The 23,301-nt window shown below is 34.3% G+C and overlaps 1 protein-coding gene and 1 pseudogene across 9 annotated transcripts in view; one reads left to right on the top strand and one right to left on the bottom strand.

Annotated features, from left to right (window-relative positions):
* TENT2 (terminal nucleotidyltransferase 2) overlaps positions 1 to 18,001 on the bottom strand; it is a 48,401-nt gene extending 30,400 nt beyond the window's left edge. For 6 of the 9 annotated variants that reach the window (XM_025047757.1, XM_025047763.1, XM_025047762.1 and 3 more), the window contains exons 1-5: positions 17,689 to 17,923; positions 17,359 to 17,428; positions 11,592 to 11,762; positions 11,282 to 11,371; positions 8,515 to 8,752 (exon numbers count right to left, since the gene is read on the bottom strand). In XM_025047757.1, the coding sequence (XP_024903525.1) occupies positions 8,515 to 8,752; positions 11,282 to 11,371; positions 11,592 to 11,725 (462 nt within the window). In that variant the 5' untranslated portion in view covers positions 11,726 to 11,762; positions 17,359 to 17,428; positions 17,689 to 17,923. The other 3 variants (XM_025047760.1, XM_025047758.1, XM_025047759.1) reach the window with 3 other exon arrangements.
* Positions 12,933 to 14,199, top strand: LOC112480610 (annotated as a pseudogene).
* Positions 18,002 to 23,301: the final 5,300 nt, after the last annotated feature.

Here is a 23,301-nt window from a genome sequence, read left to right as displayed (position 1 = left end):
CAGCATCTTAATAGCATGATTTCCTTCCCTAACCAATCTATATCTCACAACACAACCCCCGAGCCACTCTCTTTTATCATATCTTAATAACATTATCCTCTTGTCATGCTCTAACACCGGTCCTGCAAAATCCTAATCTTAGATCAATACAACCACCTTCTCTGCTCTTACATCTGAGTTGCTAAGATGTGAAACTGAAAAAAAAATTAAGAATCACAAAATTGGTGCCTTTCCAAATTATAGTTTAAGGACTAGCCTAAGGTTGGCCCGTAGTGTCACTCAGTAATTACTTTCATGTCTCTGGGTTAAATATTGCTCTTATTTTTCACCATCACCATTCCAAAATCTTTACTACTTCCTCAAGCCTCCTATACTTACCTCACTTTCTTTAGCAGATAACTTCATACTAAAGTTTACTAAGAAAATTGAGGATACCAAATGTGACATTCCTCGGCTTCCTATCCAAAAACTTGTAAAGTAATGCATCTGAATGAAATCTCATCTCTTTACCTCTCCTGTCAGACAAACTGTCCTTTTCCCCCGTTCAAAGCTAATCCCACTACCAATACTTTTGTATCCAAGCCTTCTGATCATCTCCAGGACACAAATACCTGTACCAGTTTTGGGGTCTCTCTTTGCATTTTAAAACTCTCCCTTTCTAGGCTTTCCCTGGAGTCTATTTCAAGGCACAAGTCAAACATTTTCTTTTACCATACTTAGAATACTCAGTTTAAGAATATTAAGGCAGTCTGGGAAACATGGCAATTCTTTTAAAAGAGACATAATTTTCAAATATCTCTGAATAACACTCCCCCACAAAAGACAAAGCAACTAGGAAAATAAAACAAACAGATCAAACCAAAACAAAATAAAACATGGCCAACAAATTAACTACGTATCACTCATGAACCCCAAAATATGAGCAGTTGGAACCAAACACAATAGCAGCAACACTCACATGGTATCAGAAACAGTAAGAGGAAGAAAAGTAAAAGGACTTTGGACACCCCTAAAGGGGAAAACATCAAAAATCAAATTGCCTATAGGTACCACCCCCTTTCTCAAACTGAGGGGTCCAATTTGGTGTGGAACACCAACTAAAACTGGGAGTTCACAGACTACTACCCAACAGTAAATCCAAGAGGAACACAGAAAAATCAGAACTCTCAAAACTAGTTAAAGCTTTCTTCTAAGTCAAAGCAATACACTAAACAGAAACTGCCAAGAGGAGAACTCAACACTAAGCAGTACAGAGCCATTAGAAGCAAAGGAAACAGGTCTAGAACAAGAAAGATTCAGACTTCCAGGGAGCATATGAAAATGTCTGGAAACTTTTTTGGTTATCATAATTGGGGAAGTGGGGGGTACCACAGAGTGGTCACTGCCATCTAGTAGGTAGAAGCCAAGATACCACTAAACATCCTACAATGCCCAGGACAATTGCCCACAGCAAAGATTATCTGACCCAAAAAGCTAACATTGCAGAGGGTGAAAAACCCTGGTCTAGATAAAAGGGAAGTAGAAGAGACAAGGTCTGAGAAACTGTATTTCTGAACACTGCATAACAACGGAAGATTCCTAGAGCCACATACTATGAAAGCTAGCCTGCCCAACCTTCCTCATCCAAAAGTTGTATGGAAAAAGTAATCTCAGTTAAACACAAATAACAGAAAAGAATTAGAATCTCATAAAGAGAGGTGAGAATAGAAGAACAAAAATTATTTGAAAGAATAATACCTAAAAGGGATTCTAGCCATCCCTACACAAAGTTTTTAGAAGAAAACTAATAGAGTAACATTCCTATAGATAATAAAAGCACACCAGAAAGACATGTCCACAAATCTAGTGAAAAGTTTAACATAATATATCAAACCAAGGTTTTTTCTCTTATGTTCTGGTTTTCCAAAAAGATAATTAACTACGAAGCATCTATACTAGTACTAGCAAAAAAATGGAAATTTATATTTTAAAAATTACCAGTAACAGCAAAAAACACAAAATACATATATATATATATATTCAATAAAAGATATGCAGGACCTATATACTGAAAATTACTAAATACTGAGAGAAATTAAATACCTAAATAAATGGAGAGATATACCATGTTTCTGGATCAGAAAACTGTTAATATGTCAACTCAATTGATTCTGTAGATCAATTTCAGGAGAGTTGACATCTTAACACCCATCAAAATTATTTTTCTTTTCCAATCAAAAGCCCAGCAGTCTTGTTTCTAGAAATTGAGAATAATTTAAAATTTTACTTGGAAAGGCCAAAGACCAAGAATAGTCAAGTAAAAGAAAAAAGTTGGAGCATTTACAGCTACAGTAATCAAGATGGCATGGCATTAGCAAAAGGAGATAAAGATAACAGTACAGAATACTGAAAGTTATGAATGAAATGATATGACACCTGGAATTGGCTTCAAACTCATGAGGAAAATATAGATGAAATAAGACTGCTGTATATTGGTAATTGTTAAAGCTTAGTGAGATGAGGATTTATACTATATTTTTAGACATATGATATTTTCAATAAAAAGCTTTTAAAAAAAGTTCCCACATTTATAAACAATTTGAAAAAGGTTACCAATAAAAGTGGTTAATATAAAATTTTAAATGATAATTGAATGATTAAGTTTTATTCACTCAGGTTGGCAAACTATGGCCTGGAGGCCAAATACTGCTTCTGAGGGGTTCTGTAGGATCGGCAAGCTAAAACGAATTTTACATTTTAGCAATGTTTAAAGAAAAGAAAAAAGGATATGTAACAGAGGCCCCATGTAGCCCACATACCTAAAATATTTACTATTTAGCCCTGTATAGAAAAAGAAATAAAAGTGATCTCAAGGAGATACTGCACTCCCTGCATTATTCACAGTAACCAAGATATAGAAATAACCTAAATGTCCATCAATAGATGAAAAGATAAAGAAAATGTGGTGTGTATACATAAATAATAAAATATTATTTGGCCTTAAAAAAGAAGAAAATTCTGCCATTTGCAGCATGGATGAACCAGGAAGATATTATGCTAAATGAAATAAGCTAATCACAGAAAAACAAATCAGCATAATCTCACTGATATGTACAATCTAAAAAAAGTCAAATTTATAGTAGCATAGAGCAGAATGGTGGTGGTTATCAGTGGCTGGGGGAGGGGAAAATAGGGAGTAAGTTCTGGAAATGTAATACTCAGTACAGTGACTACAGTTAATAATAATGTTATATACTTAAAATTTGTTGAGAAAGATTTCAAGTGTTCTCTCCACAAAAAAATATGGTAACTGTGAAGTGATGAATATATTAATTAGCTTGATTATGGTAATCACACAATGTATATATATATATATATCAAAATATCACATTGTACAATTAAATATATATAATTATTTTTGTTACTCATCTCTCAAACCCTAAAAATAAGAGTGGTAGGCGATGTGGGTATATATATTTTTTAAGTATTTGAAATTCAGTGAGCTAATGCTTTGTAAATATTTTATCCCTTTTTTCAATTTGTTCTTTGTTTTCAAATAAAGTGAAATACTGAAATTAAAAAAATAAAATTTTAAGATAGAACCTCCAAGAGATCTGTAAGATAACTGTCCCGAAACTATTCCTCTAAGTGTGCCAAAAGGCTCCAAAAATGTGTTCCTTTCCAAAATTAAATATTACACTAGAAATCTTAAATAATTCATTCACAATCACCTTTTCATTTCACAAGTACCAAGAAATCCTCAGCCTAACTTCATCTCAACTCATAATTCAAAATCAATTACTTTGATTCACTTAATATCTCCAAATTAACCAGGATGCCCAAAGAACAGTTACAATAGATGGAAGGAATTCAGTTAACTCTGATGCCTCTACTGCCTCTTTTTTGTCCAAGGAACTATATATTCACCTAAAAGCTAGAGTGAAATAAAACTAAGATTTTCACTTAAACAATTCTGTTTGTTAATGTAGCAACTTGAAAAACAGACAAAAGATTTTAAAAGGGAGGAAACAATTTAAACTCAGAGGGTACTCATTTTTGAAAATTTAATTTTTTAGGTTTCAAAACAGAATATGAATTTTCAAAGTAATTAAAATTTCTAATAAAATCTTTCCCTGGAGTTGACTGAATCAGCCAACTGATTTATTAATAATAGTAAATTCATTATTATCAATCTTGAGTGAGCTCTCTGCACTAGTGAATACTGCTACGAACTTTTTCCACTGTTTTTCTGCTTACCCTGATTTCCTATACCCAGTAAATGCTATTTCAAACCTTCTCCACTATTCTCCAACCTCAGATATCCCACTTCATCCTCTCCACTCTCAACATATGACCTTGCATAGTAATTCAGAGAGAAAACAGGAAGAATCCACTCAACTATGGAAACTCCATTAACTTCTCCATACCATTGTCTACGAACTTCCTCATATCTATATCTATTCTCTCCTATCTTCCAGTTCCAAAAAGCTTTTCTCTTACCTAAAGCCAGTCACTGCTATAGGCAGGACACATGCCCTTTCCATCTTCTAAGGAATCTCATTCATGACTATTTTCTTTCCAGTGTAATCAATCTCTCTACTGAATCTTTACTGTGAACATGTGGCTAAAGTTTACTCCACCTTAAAAAAAACAAAACAAAATAAAACCTTTGTTCCAATGTCCCACCTTTAGCTCCTCCCCTTCATAACCAAACTTCCCCCAAACAGCTGTATATACTCTTAATTTCCATTTGTTTTCTCATTCTTTCCTCAGCGTATAACAGTCTTAGATTTAAGCTCTCTTCTCTCCCAGGACAATCATTTCTATACTCTTGCCTTCAATTACCATCTATACACCAATGATTACCAAAATATACATTTCTCATCAATACCTGGCCCCTGAATTCCAGGTCTATATATATTAAACTATCATCTCTAAATATCTAATTTGATATTTCAAATGCACATTAAAAGTAACATATCCACAGACTCATGAGACCCCTGCTCATCCTCCAATTCCTATTAAACACATAAACACACACACACACACACAAATCTTGCTCCTCTTTCATTTCATTATGTCTCAGTGAATGGTAACACCATGCATCCAATTGCAGAAGCTAGAAACTTAGGCATAATCCTCAATGTCTCCTTCTCCATCTAACCCAATGGTTCTTAACCTGGGGCAATTCTGTCCCCTGGGTAACATTTGGCAATACTGGTAGACATTTTTGGTTGTCATAAGTGGGGATTTGTTGCCTCTAGCAGGCTGAAGCCAGGAATGCAGCTATACATCCTAGGATGTGCAGGACAATCCCTTCACACCAAAGGAAGTTGGTTCAAAATGTCAGCAGTGCAGAGACTTAGAAGACCTAATCTAATTCAGCATCGAATCCTATCACATAGGATTCCACCTCCCACATATAGCTTAAATCCACCAATTTCTCTTCATCTTAACTACCAGCACTTCATAATTCAAGGCACCATTACGTTTCACCTATAATACAATAACTTTCCTACATCCATACTTGTTCAATTTCATACAATGAACTCAGAATAACTTTAATTCATTTCTTTCTTGTTTACAAAACAAAAAACCCTGAATAGCTTACCACTGTTCTTAGACTGAAGACCAAACTGACATACACATCTCTGCATGATCTGTACCTCTCCCTACTTCTATCACACCTCAACCATTTTCCTCCTAATCAACCAAACTGCAATCATCTTGTACTCCTTCCAATTCTTCACATATTCCATGTTCCTTTCTTCATTAAGGACCTTCAAACATGTTGTTCCTTCTCTCTAAAGCATTCTCTCCATCCCCACCACTTTCACTAGTTAACTCCTACTATTCTTCAGATCTCAGCTCAAACACTACCTCCTCTAGACCGTCCCTCAAATATATTCTCTCGGTACTTTGTAATTTTCCTTCAGAGCACTTATACATATATTTTTTAAAACCTGCAACTTTGATGATTATTTTTAATGGCTCCCCTCACTCTACTGTATATACGTGGTAAAAAATACGTGTATTTAGCAAATAGTTAGCAGTCCAAAATATTTGTTGAATACTAAATAAATACAGAATCTAATCTACTCCAGGATTTTCAATTGCCGCTTTTACTACAGATGACTTCAGGATTCATCTCTCTGGCCTCAGCCTTGCTTCTGAAATACATATTGCCAGTTCAGCTACAACACATTTTTCTGCAATACCAATTAGCTTATTGACAATTGGTAAATAGGAGGATATCAATTTGTGGAACTGAAATTGTGAAATTATAACCTTCATGAGAGAAGAAAAAAGCCCTCAGGATGGCCACTGCACAAGATGAGACCCCTGAGAACTTCCTCCCACTGGTTTTTGCCTAATTGCTTTTCCTATCTCATATTAAGAAAAGAATGAGTCTTTTTAATAAATAGAGCTAGGACAACTAAACAAACAGCAAAAGAATGAAGTTGGACCTCTATTTCACACCACATATAAAAATTAACTCAAAACAGATCAAAGACTTAAATCTAAAAGCTACAACTATAAAACTCTTAGAATAACACATATGCATTAATCTTTGTGACCTTGGATTAGGCAATGGTTTCTTAGCTGTGAACCCCAAAAGCTCAAGCAACCAAAGAAAAACAGATAAACTGACCTCCATCAAAATGAAAAGCTTTTGTGCTTCAAAGGACACCATTAAGAAAGTAAAAAGACAAATGACAGAATGGAAGAATATATATGCAAATCATGTATCTGATAAGGGTCTAGTATTCAGAACATATAAAGAACTCTTACAACTCGACAATAAAAATAACTACCCCATTAAAAAATGGGCAGAGGCTCTGAATAGGCAGTTTTCCAAAGAAAATATACAAATGGCCAATAAGCAAATGAAAAGATGACCAGTATCATTAGTCATTAGGAAAATGCAAATCAAAAATCCCAATGAGATACCATTTCATACCCACTAGGATGGCTATAATCAAAAAGACAATAAAAAATGTTGGACAAAAGTGGAAAAACTAGAACATGCGTACATTGCTCGTGGGAATGTAAAATGGTACAGCCACTTTAGAAAACACTTCAGCAATTCCTCAAGAAGTTATAACATAACCCAGCAATTTCACTCCTAGGTATACCCCTAAGAGAAATCAAAACATGTCCATACAAAAACCAGTACACAGTTTTTTCATAGCAACATTATTCAGAATAGCTAAAATGTGGAAACAGACCCAAAGTCCATCGACTGAGAAATGCATAAACAAAATATGGCCTAACTATACAATGGAATATTATTCAGCTATAAAAAAGAATAAGGAACTGATACATGCTACAACATGGATGAACCTTAAAAACATGCCCAGTGAAAGAAGCAAGATGACATATTATATGGTTCCATTTACATGAAATGTCCAGAACAGGCAAATCCACAGAGATGAAAAATCGATTAGTGGTTGACAGTGGATAAGGGAGAGGTGGAGGAATGGGGAAGGGGCCACTATTGGGTATAAGGTTTCTTTTCGAGGTAATGAAAATGTACTGGAATTAGATAGTGGTGATGGTTTCACAACTTTGTGAATACACTAAAAACCACTGAATCATACACTTTAAAAGAGTGAATTTTATGATACGATTTTATCTCAATTAAAGACAAAAAGGAAGCATAACTAGCAGCATAACTAAGGAAAGTAGCAAGTGTTCTTTTTTTCACTCAACATTTTCTATAAACTTATTATGTTCTAGATCTATGCTGGTTGCTAGGAATCCAAGATGAATAAAACAAAGTCATTAATTACACTCTCTTTAGGCTCATTCACCTTAGCCTATAAACCATATTTCTCAAGAGTGAAACAGCTTTGAAAATGCAAAAACAGCAAATATAAGCCATAGACAATCCAGATATTTATATTATAAACTCTTCTAAATTACCTTAGATTTTTTTTGGTTTCACTAAATATGGGGAAGGGGAAAGAGATATGCTTCTAATACTGTTGTTAAATAACTCATTGTTCCCCGATGCTGCTATGTCACTTTTAAAAAACTATTATTTAAATTTCTTCACTTCATTTACTTGAAATATTTTTTACAATGTTTTTGAAAAGTCTTTCTTGATCGTATCACTTTGAACGTTATTACTTTCCCAGTGATTCCTGGATTCTCTATTTTTGACATTCAAAAACCTCATGACAAACACAAATGCCCCAAAAGAAAATGCTTTTTAACACTTTCTCACAATATCCATATGAAAACTTGTTTTTCTGTAATAAAAATAAGTAACAAGATAGTTCTCTAAGAAATCAAATGTTTTGGGCTCTAATCCCAGATTTTTATGAATCAGAGAATATCTGATTTCCTGATATGAAAGTTACACTTCCACAAAAGAACAGCTAACAAAAATCAAGAACACAAATTTAGAAAACTGTGTTGAACAGTACTTTAAACAATGCAAAAAAAGGCATGTTCTACTCAATTCAAGGCATTAGATATTTTTTTTTTTTGATACTTACATACATAAACTAAAATCTACATTATTATTACCTTATCTTTGGCCTCAGGCAGTGTGATCTCTCTAGGTTCTAAAATTGGTAGTTCACGAAAAGGTGGAACACATCTGACTATATCTGGTACATAGTGTGTATGAAACAATGGCGGCATTGAGTATCTTCTTTCACCTGATAAAGGCACTATGTGGTTAACTATAGTTGGTTCTTGGTGGGGTGAATGGAAGCGCTGCCGTTTTCCATCAAGAGGAAGGTTTTTTTCATCGCTTAATCTCCTGAAAACAAGCAATATACCTTAGTGATTAAAGACACATAATTTTCTGGTAACAAACAGAAAATAATTAAAAATATGTAAATAACAGATGACAATACTGACTCAGTAAAGCCACATTATTAGCTCTATGTGAATCTTAAAATATTTATTTTCAGCACAAAAGATGTCTTAGAAAAACATTTTAAGAAAAATGAGTAGTAATAATGACTATTAAAAAAACCTATATATATACATTAGGGTTAGACTCCAGCATTTGAACTACTCTAATATATCATCTCAGGAGTGAAAACTTTGTAGGAAAATTTCTATTTATAAAACCACTAACAATATAAGATCCAAACTCCAACGTAAGGAGAATAAAATTAAACGAACTGAGTGCTATATATATTTTTTTAAAAGGCTCTTTGAGTCCACCTATGATCTGGCTCATTAATAGGAAAGACCAAATTAAGAGATAGTTACTTTTTTAAAAAGCTATAAAGATATTGAACAAGTAAAGAAATTTGAAAATGAACCATATTCCAGATAATGGTATTGTATTACTGTTAAATTTCCTGGACATGATCAATATATTTTGGTTATATAGGACAATATCCTTGTGCTTAAGAGGTATGCACTTATGTACTTTGCGGTGAAGGGAAATGATGTCAACTATTTTCATATGGTTCAGAAAAAAATGTAGGGTTGGGAGAGAAAGAGACAGGAAAAAAAAATCAATGTAGCAAACTTTAATTGAGGAATCTAAGCAAATGGAATATAGGTGTTCACTTAATAGTGAACAGGTGTACTATTTAAATTTCTCTAGAGGCTTAAAAATTTTCAAAATAAAAAGGGAAGGGGAAAATAATTAAAAAGAAATTATTTATAAGAAAAAAATTTACTTCATTGAAATATTAAGTTGTTCATGTAGGTAATACTTCATGCCATAGAAAATGGTCTGATTCCTTTTAAGCTCTAAAATTCTACTGGTCATAGAAACCTGAAGGTTTTTATTATAATATTCCTTTGGGGTTATGCCAACTTCTCTCTCCTTGACAGACCCATGAATAACTGGAACTCTCACTCACAGATAAAAGTGAATAGTGTTAAAATCATTAAGAGTGTATTTAATATTTTTTAAACACAAAAGTAATTTAGAGCGTTATGTGCTGTATATCTTCTACTGAGAACACCAATTTTAGTTTTTAAAATATGTATAACTACAAACTTAATGGAATATATTTTCATTCCTGATTCACAAATTGGCTATCAAGGCAATTTCCAAAAAAATAAAAATCGAAATAAAATCAGTATTTTTAGCATCATTATATAAACAATGACAAATTTGATGAGCAACTGACAGTGTTTCTAAGCATGGAATCTAGAGCCTAACTGCCTGAGTTTATATCCCAGCTATGCAACTTCTACCTGAATAATTAATTGCTTATCCTCTATGTGCTTCAGCTTTCTCTTCAACCGAAGAGGGATAACAGTACCCATACCTCATAAAGTATAGTAAAACTTAATCAAATCATTATTTGTAATGTTCTTAGAATAATGCCTACTATGTAGTGAGGGACCAATAATTCTTAGCTAATATTATTTTTAATTGAACATAAAAGCTATAAAATGTTCACATAGGCTTTAAATAACAATATCTTTCAAATCCTGCCAAATCTTATTTTAATAATCACCTCTAAAGTTCTATTATAATTACTTTGTGATACATCAATTTCTTTTAATCAAATTGGTTAAAATTAATTGGCTCCTGACTCCTCTACAGAAAGCTTTATGTCATACAGGAATTTTCATTGTAATAATATTTATCATGAAACTTCACCTGTTTGAGATTTAGATAAACCAAATAGTAGTAAACTTTCCTAGAAAGGTGTTATGGGCTGAATTGTGTCCCCTAAACCCCAGGATCTCAAAATGTGACTGAATTTGGACATAGGGACTTTAAAGAAGTTAAAAGGAGGTAATTAGGGTGGGCCCTAATCCTATATGATTAGTGTCCTTAAAAGAAGAAATTAGAACACAGAAAACAGGCAAGGAAGGTGGCCATCTACAAGCTAAGGAGAGAAGCCTCAGAATAAACCAAAACTGACAACATCTTGATCTTGCACTTTTAGCCTCCAGAATTGCGAGAAAATACATTTTTGTGGTTTAAGCCACCCAGTCTGTGGTACTTTTTTATGGAAGCCATAGCAAACACAGAAAGCCATCTGATTTGGTTAAAAATCTCAAGTAAAAGTAGCTTTCTGAAGAAATATAACTTCGTTACCTCTAAAACTTGTAATGGCAAGAATAAATCAACAAAGTATCCCTAAAATTCTTTAAATACTACATAGCAGTTTTAAAATTCTGTAACAAAAATAGATAGATACAGACAGACAGAATAAATTCCTGTAACAGAATTAATCACACAGGTCCCCCCCAAAAAACAAAATTTAAGGAACAGTGTCCATACTATTTTAATACAAGATACGTTGTTATAGAGTTCTAAGACATGCAAAATTTTTGTTTAAATAATTAAGTAAGAAATACTTACTTCCTTCCTCGAAACAATGGGGAAGTTGAGGTCTGTATTGGACTGACATTTCCATACGTCAACTGCTGTAATGACACGGCTCTAGACAAGCTACCAAAAATAAAGAACGGTAGTAATAAACATTTTTTTCCTTAAAAACAACAAAAAAAACAATTTCAGAAAAACTAAATATTTTACTGATCAAAAGAAAACAAGACATAATGGACATAATGACATTTTCTCTAAATTCAAATGTTTCACATAAAAAGGGTTGTGTAAAGTAGAAAACGAAGTTTACAAATGATATGGGCCAAAATATCACCATACTTACTCTGTATTCTGAAAGTTGAATTGTGCATCTATAAGCTGCTGGTGTGAATAAAGAGTTGGTGACAGCGTAAAGAAGTTATGTTGTTGATGGTTTGGAGTGAAAGGCGGGCGACCCAAAATTGAGTTTGGGAACATGCTCTTGTTCACTATAAGTGAACATGTATTCTTCTACCTAGAATAGTTTTAAAAGACAAATTATTATAGCTTAAAGATATTGAATCCTTTCGGTAACTAGTATCTCCTATTTAAAACACTTAGTCACCAAGCTATGAATTTCATTTACAAAGTTATTTTTAAAAGTTTAAATAAATCTCTTAGGTCATACTATTGTAACAAGAACTTACTAATAATGAATTTTAAATATAGGTTAATTACAGTATCATTATAGTATAATAACCATAACTATAGTATCATTATAGTATAATAACCATAATATTATTAAAATATATGTAAAATATATGTTAGTTTCTAATTTTCTGATGAATTTACCCTAATAAATTTACCCTGTTATCAATAAACCTTTTAGAAATTAAGTTATCACCATATACTCTAATTAAAAAGAAACTACTCAAAACAGACATTTAATGAAACTCTACAGATTCTTACATTTCCCAATATAATTTATTTAAAGATATGAACCATCAAATGACAACCTGATTCCTATGATTTAAATATTATAGATCTGATCGAACAAGGGAAGGAATTTGTATTGCCTAATAACTATTTATAAAATAGCAAGAGTCTCCTCAAAAGTCTAAATAACTTATATAAGGACTTCCAATAAAAGAGGGCTTGTTCCACAAGAATGGGGAAAACTTGTATACGAAGCAATCAGAACCATTCACTAATTCTTTTGCAATAACCGATCCCAAAAAGCTATAAATTTACAAAGAGTAGGGGGAGGTATCAAACTGAAAACAAGTATTTAGTAAAGTCTACAAAGTGAAAATAGAGTCCCAAGCACATCTTCCCAAAGCATGCAATTAGAAAATTCATCTATGGAATAACTGAAAAAGAAACCATATAATATAGTATCTAGATAACCTATATAACATAGTAGCAGTTTTCCACCAAGGAAAAGTTAAGCCTGCTAACAAGTACAGTGAAGCCTACTACTGAATCGCCCACCCATGCACATAGAGCTTCCAATCAGAATTCTAATAGGTCTCACTTAAAATAGACATCATGGGTCACCAAAAGGGAAAAAAAAAAAAAAAAAGAGCTGAGAATAAACAGAACAATGCCAAGAACAAATGAAAACTCGAAAGAAAGAAAGAAAGAAAGAAAGAAAGAAAGAAAGAAAGAAAGAAAGAAAGAAAGAACTCCATAACTAATGAGAAAAACTGCTTACATAAAAAAAAAGAATATGCTGTTTAAAAAGCAGAAAGGGCTCTTGGAAATCACAAAATTGAAAGCAGAACTACCCAGCAGAAAGTTAAAAGACAGCATTGAGGAAATCTCTTAGAACAAAAAGGAAAAATAGGTTGAGGGCAGAAGGGAAACAGGACAATATAGGAGAGAAAATATAAGAAAATCAAACATCTAACATAATAGAAGCTCCAAGAACAGAAAAAAATAAAGTACAAATAAATAAAACAAGAAAATTTCCAGGGCTGAAGAACACCAATCCTTAGATTTAAAGGATCCAATGAGTACAAAGCACAGTTTTAAAAAATAATACATATCAAAGTATATTATGGCAAAATTTCAGAATATCAGGAAAAAGCTTATAAAATACTAGAGGAAGAAAATGTTAAAAACAAAGGGCTAGTAATCAAAATGACTTTGAACTTCTCAAAAGCAACATTGGAAACCACAAGACAGTGAAGACAATGCCTTCAAGTCTCTGAAGGTAATGCTCTTGAGGCATAACTTTATACCTAGCTATACTATCAATGCAAGGGAGAATAAAAACATTTTTTAGACATGTATCAAAAAAGGAAATAAAACCTAGGACCTAGGAAAAGGAAGATCTGACACAGAGCACAAAATTCCCCAGGATGATGTTAAAAGAAGCTAAAATTAGAGGAGGATAGAGGGCTTCAAGAAAATATCCATGGAGGAAAAAAACATTAATCTGTAGATTACCTGATGTATTTGACCACAGAGAACAGTTCTGCTGAAGGGCAGAAATAATTACAGGAACAAAAAACATCAAGCTAAAAACAAAAGGAGGCAGAGCGGAGTGGTGCGGCAAGATGGCGGACAAAGAGAAGAAGAAGGAGAGTATCTTGGACCTATCGAAGTACATCAACAAGGTGATCCAGGTGAATGTTCAGGGAGGCCGCATAGCCAGTGTAATCCTGTAAGGGTTTGACCCACTTCTCAACCTCATGCTTGATAGCACCATTGAATACATGAGAGACCCGAACAACCAGTACAAGCTCATAGAGGACACCCTCCAGCTGGGCCTGGTGGTGTGCAGGGGCACCTCCGTGGTGCTCATCTGCCCGCAGGACAGCATGGAGGCCATCCCCAACCCCTTTATCCAGCAGCAGGAGGCCTAGCAGGCAGGGACGGCGAAGATGGGCGCCCTTGGATTTGCAGCTGCCCCTGGAGGAACAGGACTTTCTTTTTTTTTTGTATAGGTTACATTTTTGTTATCTTAATAAAACTGCAAACCTCAAAAAATAATAATAATAAAATAAAATAAAATAAAAGGAAATACTAAACTACAGAAAAAAACTCAAAAGGTCATATAAAAAAAGAAAATATAATCAGTTACCTACCGGGTTCTTACAATAACAAATATTGAAAATGCTAATTTAAATAAACTGTAATATATAATTTACTACATACTGTATTATTATAGTATATGTATTTACACATTTACATACATCACAATTCATGATGAGAGAGTACATAAAGATACTAAATCCCCATTTTCAGTAGATGTCAATTCAAGTGAGCTATAAAAGTTTTGGTTTTGTTTTTTGGGGGTTTTTTAGAACAGAAGAAAATAACACTTAAGTAGCTAAAAAAAAAAATGGTATTTGCCTCTGGGTATTGAGACCAGATGGTTGGAAAACTGGAGCAGAGACAACAAGAGAGAAAAAGAGAAAGCTCTGGAAAGAAAGAAATCCCTATACAAACTTCGTTCCTATTTTTTCAATTCCATAAGATTAAAATTCCCTACGCAGGCCACAGATAGTGAGATTCACCAGTGCAAGGTTCATAACAGATTTCTGGGCAAGAGTGTCAGGCCACAATCAGATTTATCCCAAGTGCCTGTCTCTAATTTGGACCAAAGAGAGGTGTTATCATCAAAAAACAAGAGTTTGTGAACTTTCTTCAGCAGGCCTGTATCTCATTATAGATTTTTTTTTTAAAGAAATACCATCATATCTGCTAAACTATACTCTTGATTTTCACTGCTCAGAGGAAATGGAAAATGTTCTGAACCAATCGGTATTCCAGAGAATCCTTTATTAAAAGTACACTCAATAATCATAGAATGCCAGATTCAAGACTGACAACTAACTAATGCCTTGTTCTACCCTTTGCCAGAATTCACATTCTTTCTTGGTCTTCTTTACTCTGCTTTTCTGACCCAAACCCCATAAAAAAATTCCTATTTCATATGATTCCTGAGAAAATGATATTAAATGCCATTCATTATTGTAATGAATTCTGCTTGATATTTCATTTATTGGAATATATACATATCTGATCAAATAAGAAACAGTTCGTATTCAGAAAAAATTGGAATTAACATGTTCTATTTTCAGATTATTTAAATCAGTTCAGTTAAAATTCTACACTTTGTTTATACATATAAATAGTATGTCTGTGTTTTTCTTCTGGACCCAAAAAAATCCTATACACATGCATTCATAATTGAAGACTCAAAATGACTAATAGCCCAGACCTCACCTTATTCCTATCCAATTACATGGTCAGATCCAAACTAAGAAAAAGTCGAAAGATGTCTTGTGGCCCAGGAGTACTCTACAAAGCTAATAACCAAATTATCCAAGGCCGAAAAGCTTAGGATTCCATAGCCAAAAGTTCACTTACTTTAGGGCAGATACCAAGTTCAACCAATCTGAAATTCCCAGCTAAGCATCAAAGCTCTTTTTGGAGTCCCTCCAAAGCAAAATATCTGTCAGGTGGTCTTCAGTATGAATCTTGGCCTTCGAGTCTGGCTCTTATCAGGCCAGGCCTCAAAGTAAGGAGGATCATTCCTAGGGAATTTAACCAATGGCATTCAGTGCTCCCCAACATAGGTATCCTGCAAGACCATCCACAGCTAAGAAAGTACAACAAAAGCTCGTGAATTTCAATTCCTCTTTCTTGTACTTTTTCTAGTACGTTTCAACTCTGATTTTGATGATAAAAATGTTATCAAAATAATAATCTATCATAAACAATGTAAGAAGTCATTTTTAAAATAGAAGAGTTTCAGCAAAACTATTACCACACCAGAATTAAAGGGACCTCTACAAAATTTTAAATCTTTTTCTTCATATTCTGAAAGGCCCCTTCACCAAGTAGAGAATGATCTATAAAAAACTCTACGTCACATTAATTGTGGTAACAGGTATAAGAAATTTTATGATAAATAAAATCCAGATATCGGTGGTATAATATTTTTCTTAGCTTGATAATTATCGGTTTTTCAATCTGTACTTGACTATATAACAGAATCATCTAGGTAAATTTTGAATTGTTTTAAAACCATTGCATTGGTTCTAGCCTTAAGGAGAGACTCTTAAGGACTGCTTCTTGACTAAGGTTGACCCAGTGGAAAATTATATGGGCTTATTTGTGAATAATTATACATGAGACAAGCTGTGATGGATTAATTTATAAAGTAATTCCTAGTGACATAGTACTCGATCCTATAACTTACAACCTGGAATTTCTGTCCTAAACTTGACCTCTCCTCTAAGGAATTAGAGAACACTCAAAGTTACATAATTCCTTCTTCAGGATTCCCTGGAAAGCAGAATCTACCAAGCATAAAAACAAGAACTGTAGAGGCTAAATCAAGTTACCCGTCCACTTTGTAAACTCACTTTTCTCCACAATGAAGAAAGTCCAATTCCTAAATCCTACTCACCCACTGTCAAAACCACCTGCAAGTTTTGAAAAGGGCATTCCTTTTTATTAAGAATTAGATTCCATTCAAGTGTTAAAAAATAACCTAGTCACGTGGTTTGAAATGGACATTTCTTGACTGATAAATGGCCAGTTTCACATGGGGCCTATCTGTTACACAATATTTCTAGATCAGACACAATTGGGGCTATCACACCAACAAAGTAATGTTGTTTTTAATCAATACATATTAAGAGCCTTTTGGCTGTTAATCAGTACATGTTACAGTCGTGTAGTAATAACTATAAAATGTGATGGCATTTACAAAAATAGTACGTTACCTATAATACAAACACACAGATTTAGTGTTCAGTTAAGGTTTCTTTTCTCACAAAACCACATACTTACACATCCGTTAACGAGTTGCCAATTTAGCTATAATTTTACAATTTCTCTTTGCATCATTTTGTTCACCCTATTGGTATACGCGATCTAAATAAACAACTGCTAGTTTAAACAAAAACTTGAGAGAGCTCAAACAAGACAGATTACTTGTATAATCCAGAAGTTGTGAGACGCATTATGGCCCAGAAAGATGAAGAAGCCATCACTAAGACTGAACGGGTTAAAAAGGGTATACGACAACCTGAGTCCTACCTGTGCACTTCCTGTAAAGTGAAGAACGGAGGCAATGGCATGCCCATTGAATTAAAAGTCCAGATACTTACCTTAGTTCTTCACCACCCTTTGAAACACCATGCAGGAGTTCCAGGACAACCTTCCTCTTCTGGTCCTAGACTGAGGACGGGGCATGAGGAACAGAAACGAGTGGAAAAAGTAATTGGTCCTAAGGTTCTTCAAAAAGTACGGCAGCCTGGGGGCCGCCCAAAAGTCTGGGATATCTAAACGATATTGCCGGAACCTCCCACGCAAAACAAACAGTACAGTTTCAAAAAAGTTCCCCGCGCCCCGCCCCCGACCTGGGCCTACAGGGTGCGTCCTGCTCCGAAACCCCCTGACTCCCAGATGTCCTTGGGGAAGGGCTAAGGAGGGCCTACCGGCACTGCCCACCCGAGAGCTCCACGGCCGGGCAGCGACGGCCCGTGCGCTCGGTCGTCGCTTCCGCCCGAGCTAAAGGAGGTAGTGGCCCGCGGAATGACTAGGCCCAGCTCCGGATCCGAATTGGGACCTAAACTCTGGCCTTGCCAGCGGGGGAGGAACGACACAAAAAAAGGCAGGGCCAGAAAGGGCGTGCGAGGTTGGGGGCGGTGGCAAGAGGCGGAACACCAAAAAAATCACCGAAAACGCGGCGTAGAAAGCCCTGTCAGAAACACCCGGAAGACCGACGTGACCCCGGATGGGAACAGCTCGGGAGCGAGAGGCCACACTTCCGGCATCACCCTCGCCCCTCCTGCGAGCGCTTTGCGCCAATGCGCAGGCGTACGACTTCTGGACTCGGGTGAGGATGGAGATGGACGCTCAGCGGTTGTGAGCGCCGAGTGAGGAAAGGTCTAGGACTACCCTGCGACTAGGAAAACTAGGCAGTCGGCTGCGGGCCACCCGCGGAAGGCTGTTCTGGCCCTCTGCCCAAGCTCACGCGCAGCAGTTCTTGCTCTGATAAACACTGTTTGTTGATACGTCGTGTCTCAGCCTGGTGACTCCCCCGCAGAGAAGATTTTCCTGATCCAGCTTTCCCTCTCTCTTCTGCACCAATCGGTATTAAGCTTTGTTATTTTTTCCCCTCCAAGGAACTGAGATCTGTTTGGGCGTGATAATCCCTTATCGCTAAATTCTGAACTCAGCGCCTTACCCATAGTAATAGCTAACATTCCTTAATTCAACAAATATTTAATATTTGTTCTTGAGTGAGCATTAATAGTTCTGAAGATGTCTAAGCTGTTGAATTTATTGATATAAATCTGTTAACAATATTCCTTTATTGTCCTTTTAATATCTAAGAATCTCTCCACTCATTCCTGAAATTGGTAATTGTGTCATTTTTCTTTTTTCCTAATCAATCTGGGGAGAGGCATATCAACTTTACTGATCTCAAATCTCAAAACCAGCTATTGTTTTAATAGATTTTCTTTATTGTTTTTGCGTTCTATTTCATTGATTTGTGTCCTTATGTTTATTTCCTTCTGCCTTTAATTTTTTTTTTTTTTATTTTTTAACTTGAAAACTGAAGTCTTTTATTTGTAACGTTTCTTCTTTTGTAATATAGGCATTTGGTAGGATGTGTCCCCCAAAGTACTGCTTTAACTGCATCCCACACATTTTGATTTATTTTCATTTTCCTTCATTTTGTTGTGGCCTGTATAGAATAGACCAAACCAAGTATGCTTTTAAAGGCTGTTTATTAGCCGGTGGCTGTTCTGTACAAAGGAGCAGCCCCGAAATGCCAAGATATAAGGTTTTTAAGCCCTAAATCCCATTCCTCATTCTGTCTTAAACACAAAGGTCCATCTATTCACTACCTGTCAACCCACTGGTCAGGTGTGCAAGTGGGGAGTACAGAAGCAGAAAGCTTGTTGTTAGAATGTTACGTTCCTATGGGTGATTGCCTATGTTCCCATGGGCAATAGCCAGTGTTCCCATGGGCAATGGCCAAACAGTAATTTTCAGCTTATATACAATTGATTATTTTTCATGCCACGCAAGCAAGCAGGGTTACACAGGCTAAAATTGGCAGTTAGCCTATGAGCTCATTGTTACAAGTTTCATGATTAACAGAACGCGGTTAGGGGTTCCAGAAAGTAGGCCTAAGGTATAGACTTCCTTTGTCCAGTTTCAGGTTTTAATTATCCTTTAACCCTTTCGCGTTTCAGCAGGCTATCACAATTTCAAAATACTAATTTTCCTATAGATTTTTTTATTTGAACTCCGAACTATTTGTGTGTTATGTAGTCTCCAAATATCGAAGAATTTTCCAGATATCTTGTTGTTGATTTGTAATTTCATTCCATTATGACCAGAAACATTTTGTACAATTTGAATAATATTAAATTTATCGAGACTTGTTCTGTGGCCCACAGTATGGTCTGTCTTGGTAAATGTTCAGTGTGCATTAACCCGAATGTGCAGTTGTTGGGTGAAATGTTCTAAAAATGTCAATCATATCCAGTTAGTTGATGTTACAAATCTTCTAAATCCTTGAGGATTTAGAACCTACTGCTTTTCTGTCAACTTATTCTATTAATTATTAAGAGAGGAGTATTGAAAACTGACTCTAATTATGGATTATTCTAGTTCTCTTTGCTGTTCTTATCAGTTTTTGCTTCATGAATTTTGAAGCTCTATTATTAGCTGCATAAACATTTAGAATTATTCTATCATTTAGATGAACTTATTCTTAATGGAATTGATCAAGAAAAATTATTATCATGAAATCATCCACTTTACAAATGACTCTCTTTTTTCCTGATAGTATTCTTTGTTCTAAAGTTTATCTGATGATAATACAGCCATTCCAGCTTCCCAGAAAATGGAAGAAGAGAAATTGCTACGCCCCAATTCATTCTGTAAGACCAGCATTATTCTAATATCCAAACCCAAGATGTTACAAGAAGACTACAGACCAATAACCTTATAAATACAGGTGCAAAATTTTTTAACAAAATTCTGTTTTTCTTCCACAATATATTTAAAAAGATAATACATCATGACAAAATACAGGCTTATCCTTTTTTTTAAACTGGAAAATCAAACAGTATAGTTCACAATATTAACAAGGCTAAGAAAGAAAAACTGCATCAATGGATGCAGCAAATGTATTGGACAAAATATAATATCCATTCCTAGGAATACAAGGAAACTTCCTCAACTGGATAGCATCTATAATAAACAACATACTTAATGGTAAAGAACTGAATGCTTTCACCTTAAGAACAGGAACAAGACAAGGATTTCACCACTTCTTCAGCATTGTACTGCAATCCTAGCCTGTGCAATAGGCAAGAAAAAGGAATAAAAAGCATCCAAATTGAAAAAGAAAACTGGCTTTGTTTGCAGATGATTCGATCTATGGTGCACATCCTATAATATCTACAAAAAGCTACTGGAACTAATAAACAAGATAAGTGATACTACAGTATTAAAAAAGCCAACATATTGAAGTCAATTATATTTGTATTAACGATCAAAAATTAAAATTAAAAATACCATTTAAAATGCCATCAAAAATATGAAATACTTAAAGACAAGTTTGCTAAAAGATATACAAGTTGAACACAGAAAATATAAAATATGATGAGTGAAATTTAAGAAGACACAAACTGAAAGATATACCATGTTCATGGGTCAGAAGACTCAATACTATAAAAATGTCAATTCTTCCCCACATTAGCATATAGATTTGATACAATCCCAATCAAAATCCCAGCAGGCTTTCTTTAGTAATTGACAGAATGACTAAAGTTTTTTTGGAAATGCAAAAGTCCTAGACTAACCAAAACAACTTTGAAATAGAAGAATAAAGATGGAGAATTTACACTACACTACCTGATCTCACTATTTATTATAAATCTACATTAACCCAGATAGTATGGAATTGATGTAGAGAGAGAAATAGATAGACGAAACTGAAGAGAGAGTTTCAAAAAAGTTTCATATATCTATGTGGTCAACTGATCTTCAACAAAGGACAAAGGCAATTCAATAGAGAAAAATATTTTTCAGCTAATAATGCTAGAACATTTGGCTATCCATAGGTAAAAATAAAGAAAATCTCATACTATTTGAAAACACAAAAGGGATCATAGCTCTAAACCTAAAATTTTAAACGTCTGGGACAAAAAAAAGGAAGAAAATGTGTGTGACCTTAGGCTAGGCAAAGACTTCTTGGGTATGATAACCTAAAGAACTACCCTTAAAATAGAAACGTGATAAATTGAACTTGATCAAAATGTAAAACTTCTTTTCAAAAGACACTGTTAAGAGAATGAAAAGACTAGTCAAAAATTGAAGAAGATATTGCCAATCACATTTCTGATAAAGAACTTGTCTCCAGAATATTATTTTTAAAAACTGTCATACCTCAAAAAGAAAATAAGCAATCCATTAAAATTTGAAATGACACTGAGAAACTATATGAATGGCAAATAAGCATATGAGAGGATACTCAATGTTATCAGTCATTAGTGAAATAGAAACTAAAACCACAAATAAATACAACTACCTACCTATTTAATGGTAAAATTAAAATGACTAGCCATACAAGTGTTGTTGAGAATGTGGAGTAACTACAACTCTTCTATACCACTAATGGGAGTATAAAATGGTAGAACTTCTTCGGAAAATGCTGTGACAGTTTCTTAAAAGTTAAACATATATTTGTATGTGGCCCAGACATTCCACTCCTAGATATTTATCCAAAAGAAGTGTATGTCCACACAAAGACATGCACACAAATGTTCATTGCAACTGTGTTCATAATAGGCAAAAACTGGAAACAACCCAAATGTTGGTCAACAAGTAAATGAATAAACAATTCATATGTTTGTACAATGGGATAACTACAACTCCGAATAAAAAGAAATTAACTGTCAATATATATGCCACATGAATGAATCTCAAAATAATTATGAGTGACAAATCAGACAAAAATAATACGTACTATATGTTCCCATTTATATAAAATTCCAGAAAGTGCAAACTAATCTTTAGTGAGAAGGAAGTTACTGGTAACGTGGATAATGGAAGAGTGGTGTGGAGGGCTGAGAAGGGCAGAAGAGAGAGATTACAGGGAATACAAGGAAATTTGGGGGAATAATACTCATGTTTATTATTTTGATTGCTGTGATAGTGTCATGTGTATATTCATATGTAAAAATGTGCAACTTATGTGTCAATTATACCTCAAAACTTATAAAAAGATTTTTAAACTATTGGTGCATGTTTCACTTTTAATGAATCCTTTAAACTGCATGATTTTAACATCCCAAAGTAGTCAATTGGAAATACCAGTTCACAGAGTTATACAGATCTAAATGTTGACGTATTTGATCCTACACTATGAAAAAAATCACAAGTGTTGGCAGAAGGAATGCAGTTAGCATTAATATGATGGCTAGGTGAAGGGCTAGGGGCAATTGGAAGCAATTGGGGGAATCGTTTTATGAACTCTATAGATGTCCAACTAATATACTGTATACTTGAAACTAATTTAAATAATTTTTTTTAAAATCACGTGTTAATATCACTTCCAGTCTCTTCAGAATAATCTTAAGTATTTGGAAGCTGTCAAAATCACAGTGATGATGCAACTTTTACAAAATTCTTATTTTTTCTTGAAAGCTCAATTATATCAATGACAGTAAATACTATCAATTGTCTTCCCTGAACTGGTAGTTATACTTCATTGATTTTTGAGAAAATATTAGCCAAATACCCAAGTCTAAATAACCAGTTTGTATTTAGTAAATATTTTAATAAAAATGGTGTTCCATGATAAAAGCAGATAGTTCAGTTTGCAACTCTAACAATCTCACAACTGTTTTTCCTTGATAGAATTATAGTTATTTGGTATGCCACAGAAGTGCCTTATGAATACTGCCTATTTTTTTATACAGAATATTTTTAAATACATGAATTTAAGGGTCAATATTTCATAGCATTAAAAATTTTTACTGCTTCATTAAGAACATCCTTAAGTAAAATTGTCTTTTTTTTTT

The sequence above is a fragment of the Pteropus alecto genome, unplaced genomic scaffold (genome assembly GCF_000325575.1).
Source record: "Pteropus alecto unplaced genomic scaffold, ASM32557v1 scaffold20, whole genome shotgun sequence".
NCBI classification, from domain to species: Eukaryota; Metazoa; Chordata; class Mammalia; order Chiroptera; family Pteropodidae; genus Pteropus; species Pteropus alecto.
Note: the sequence above shows the minus strand (reverse complement) of the source record. Positions and strands in the feature narration are given on the sequence as shown.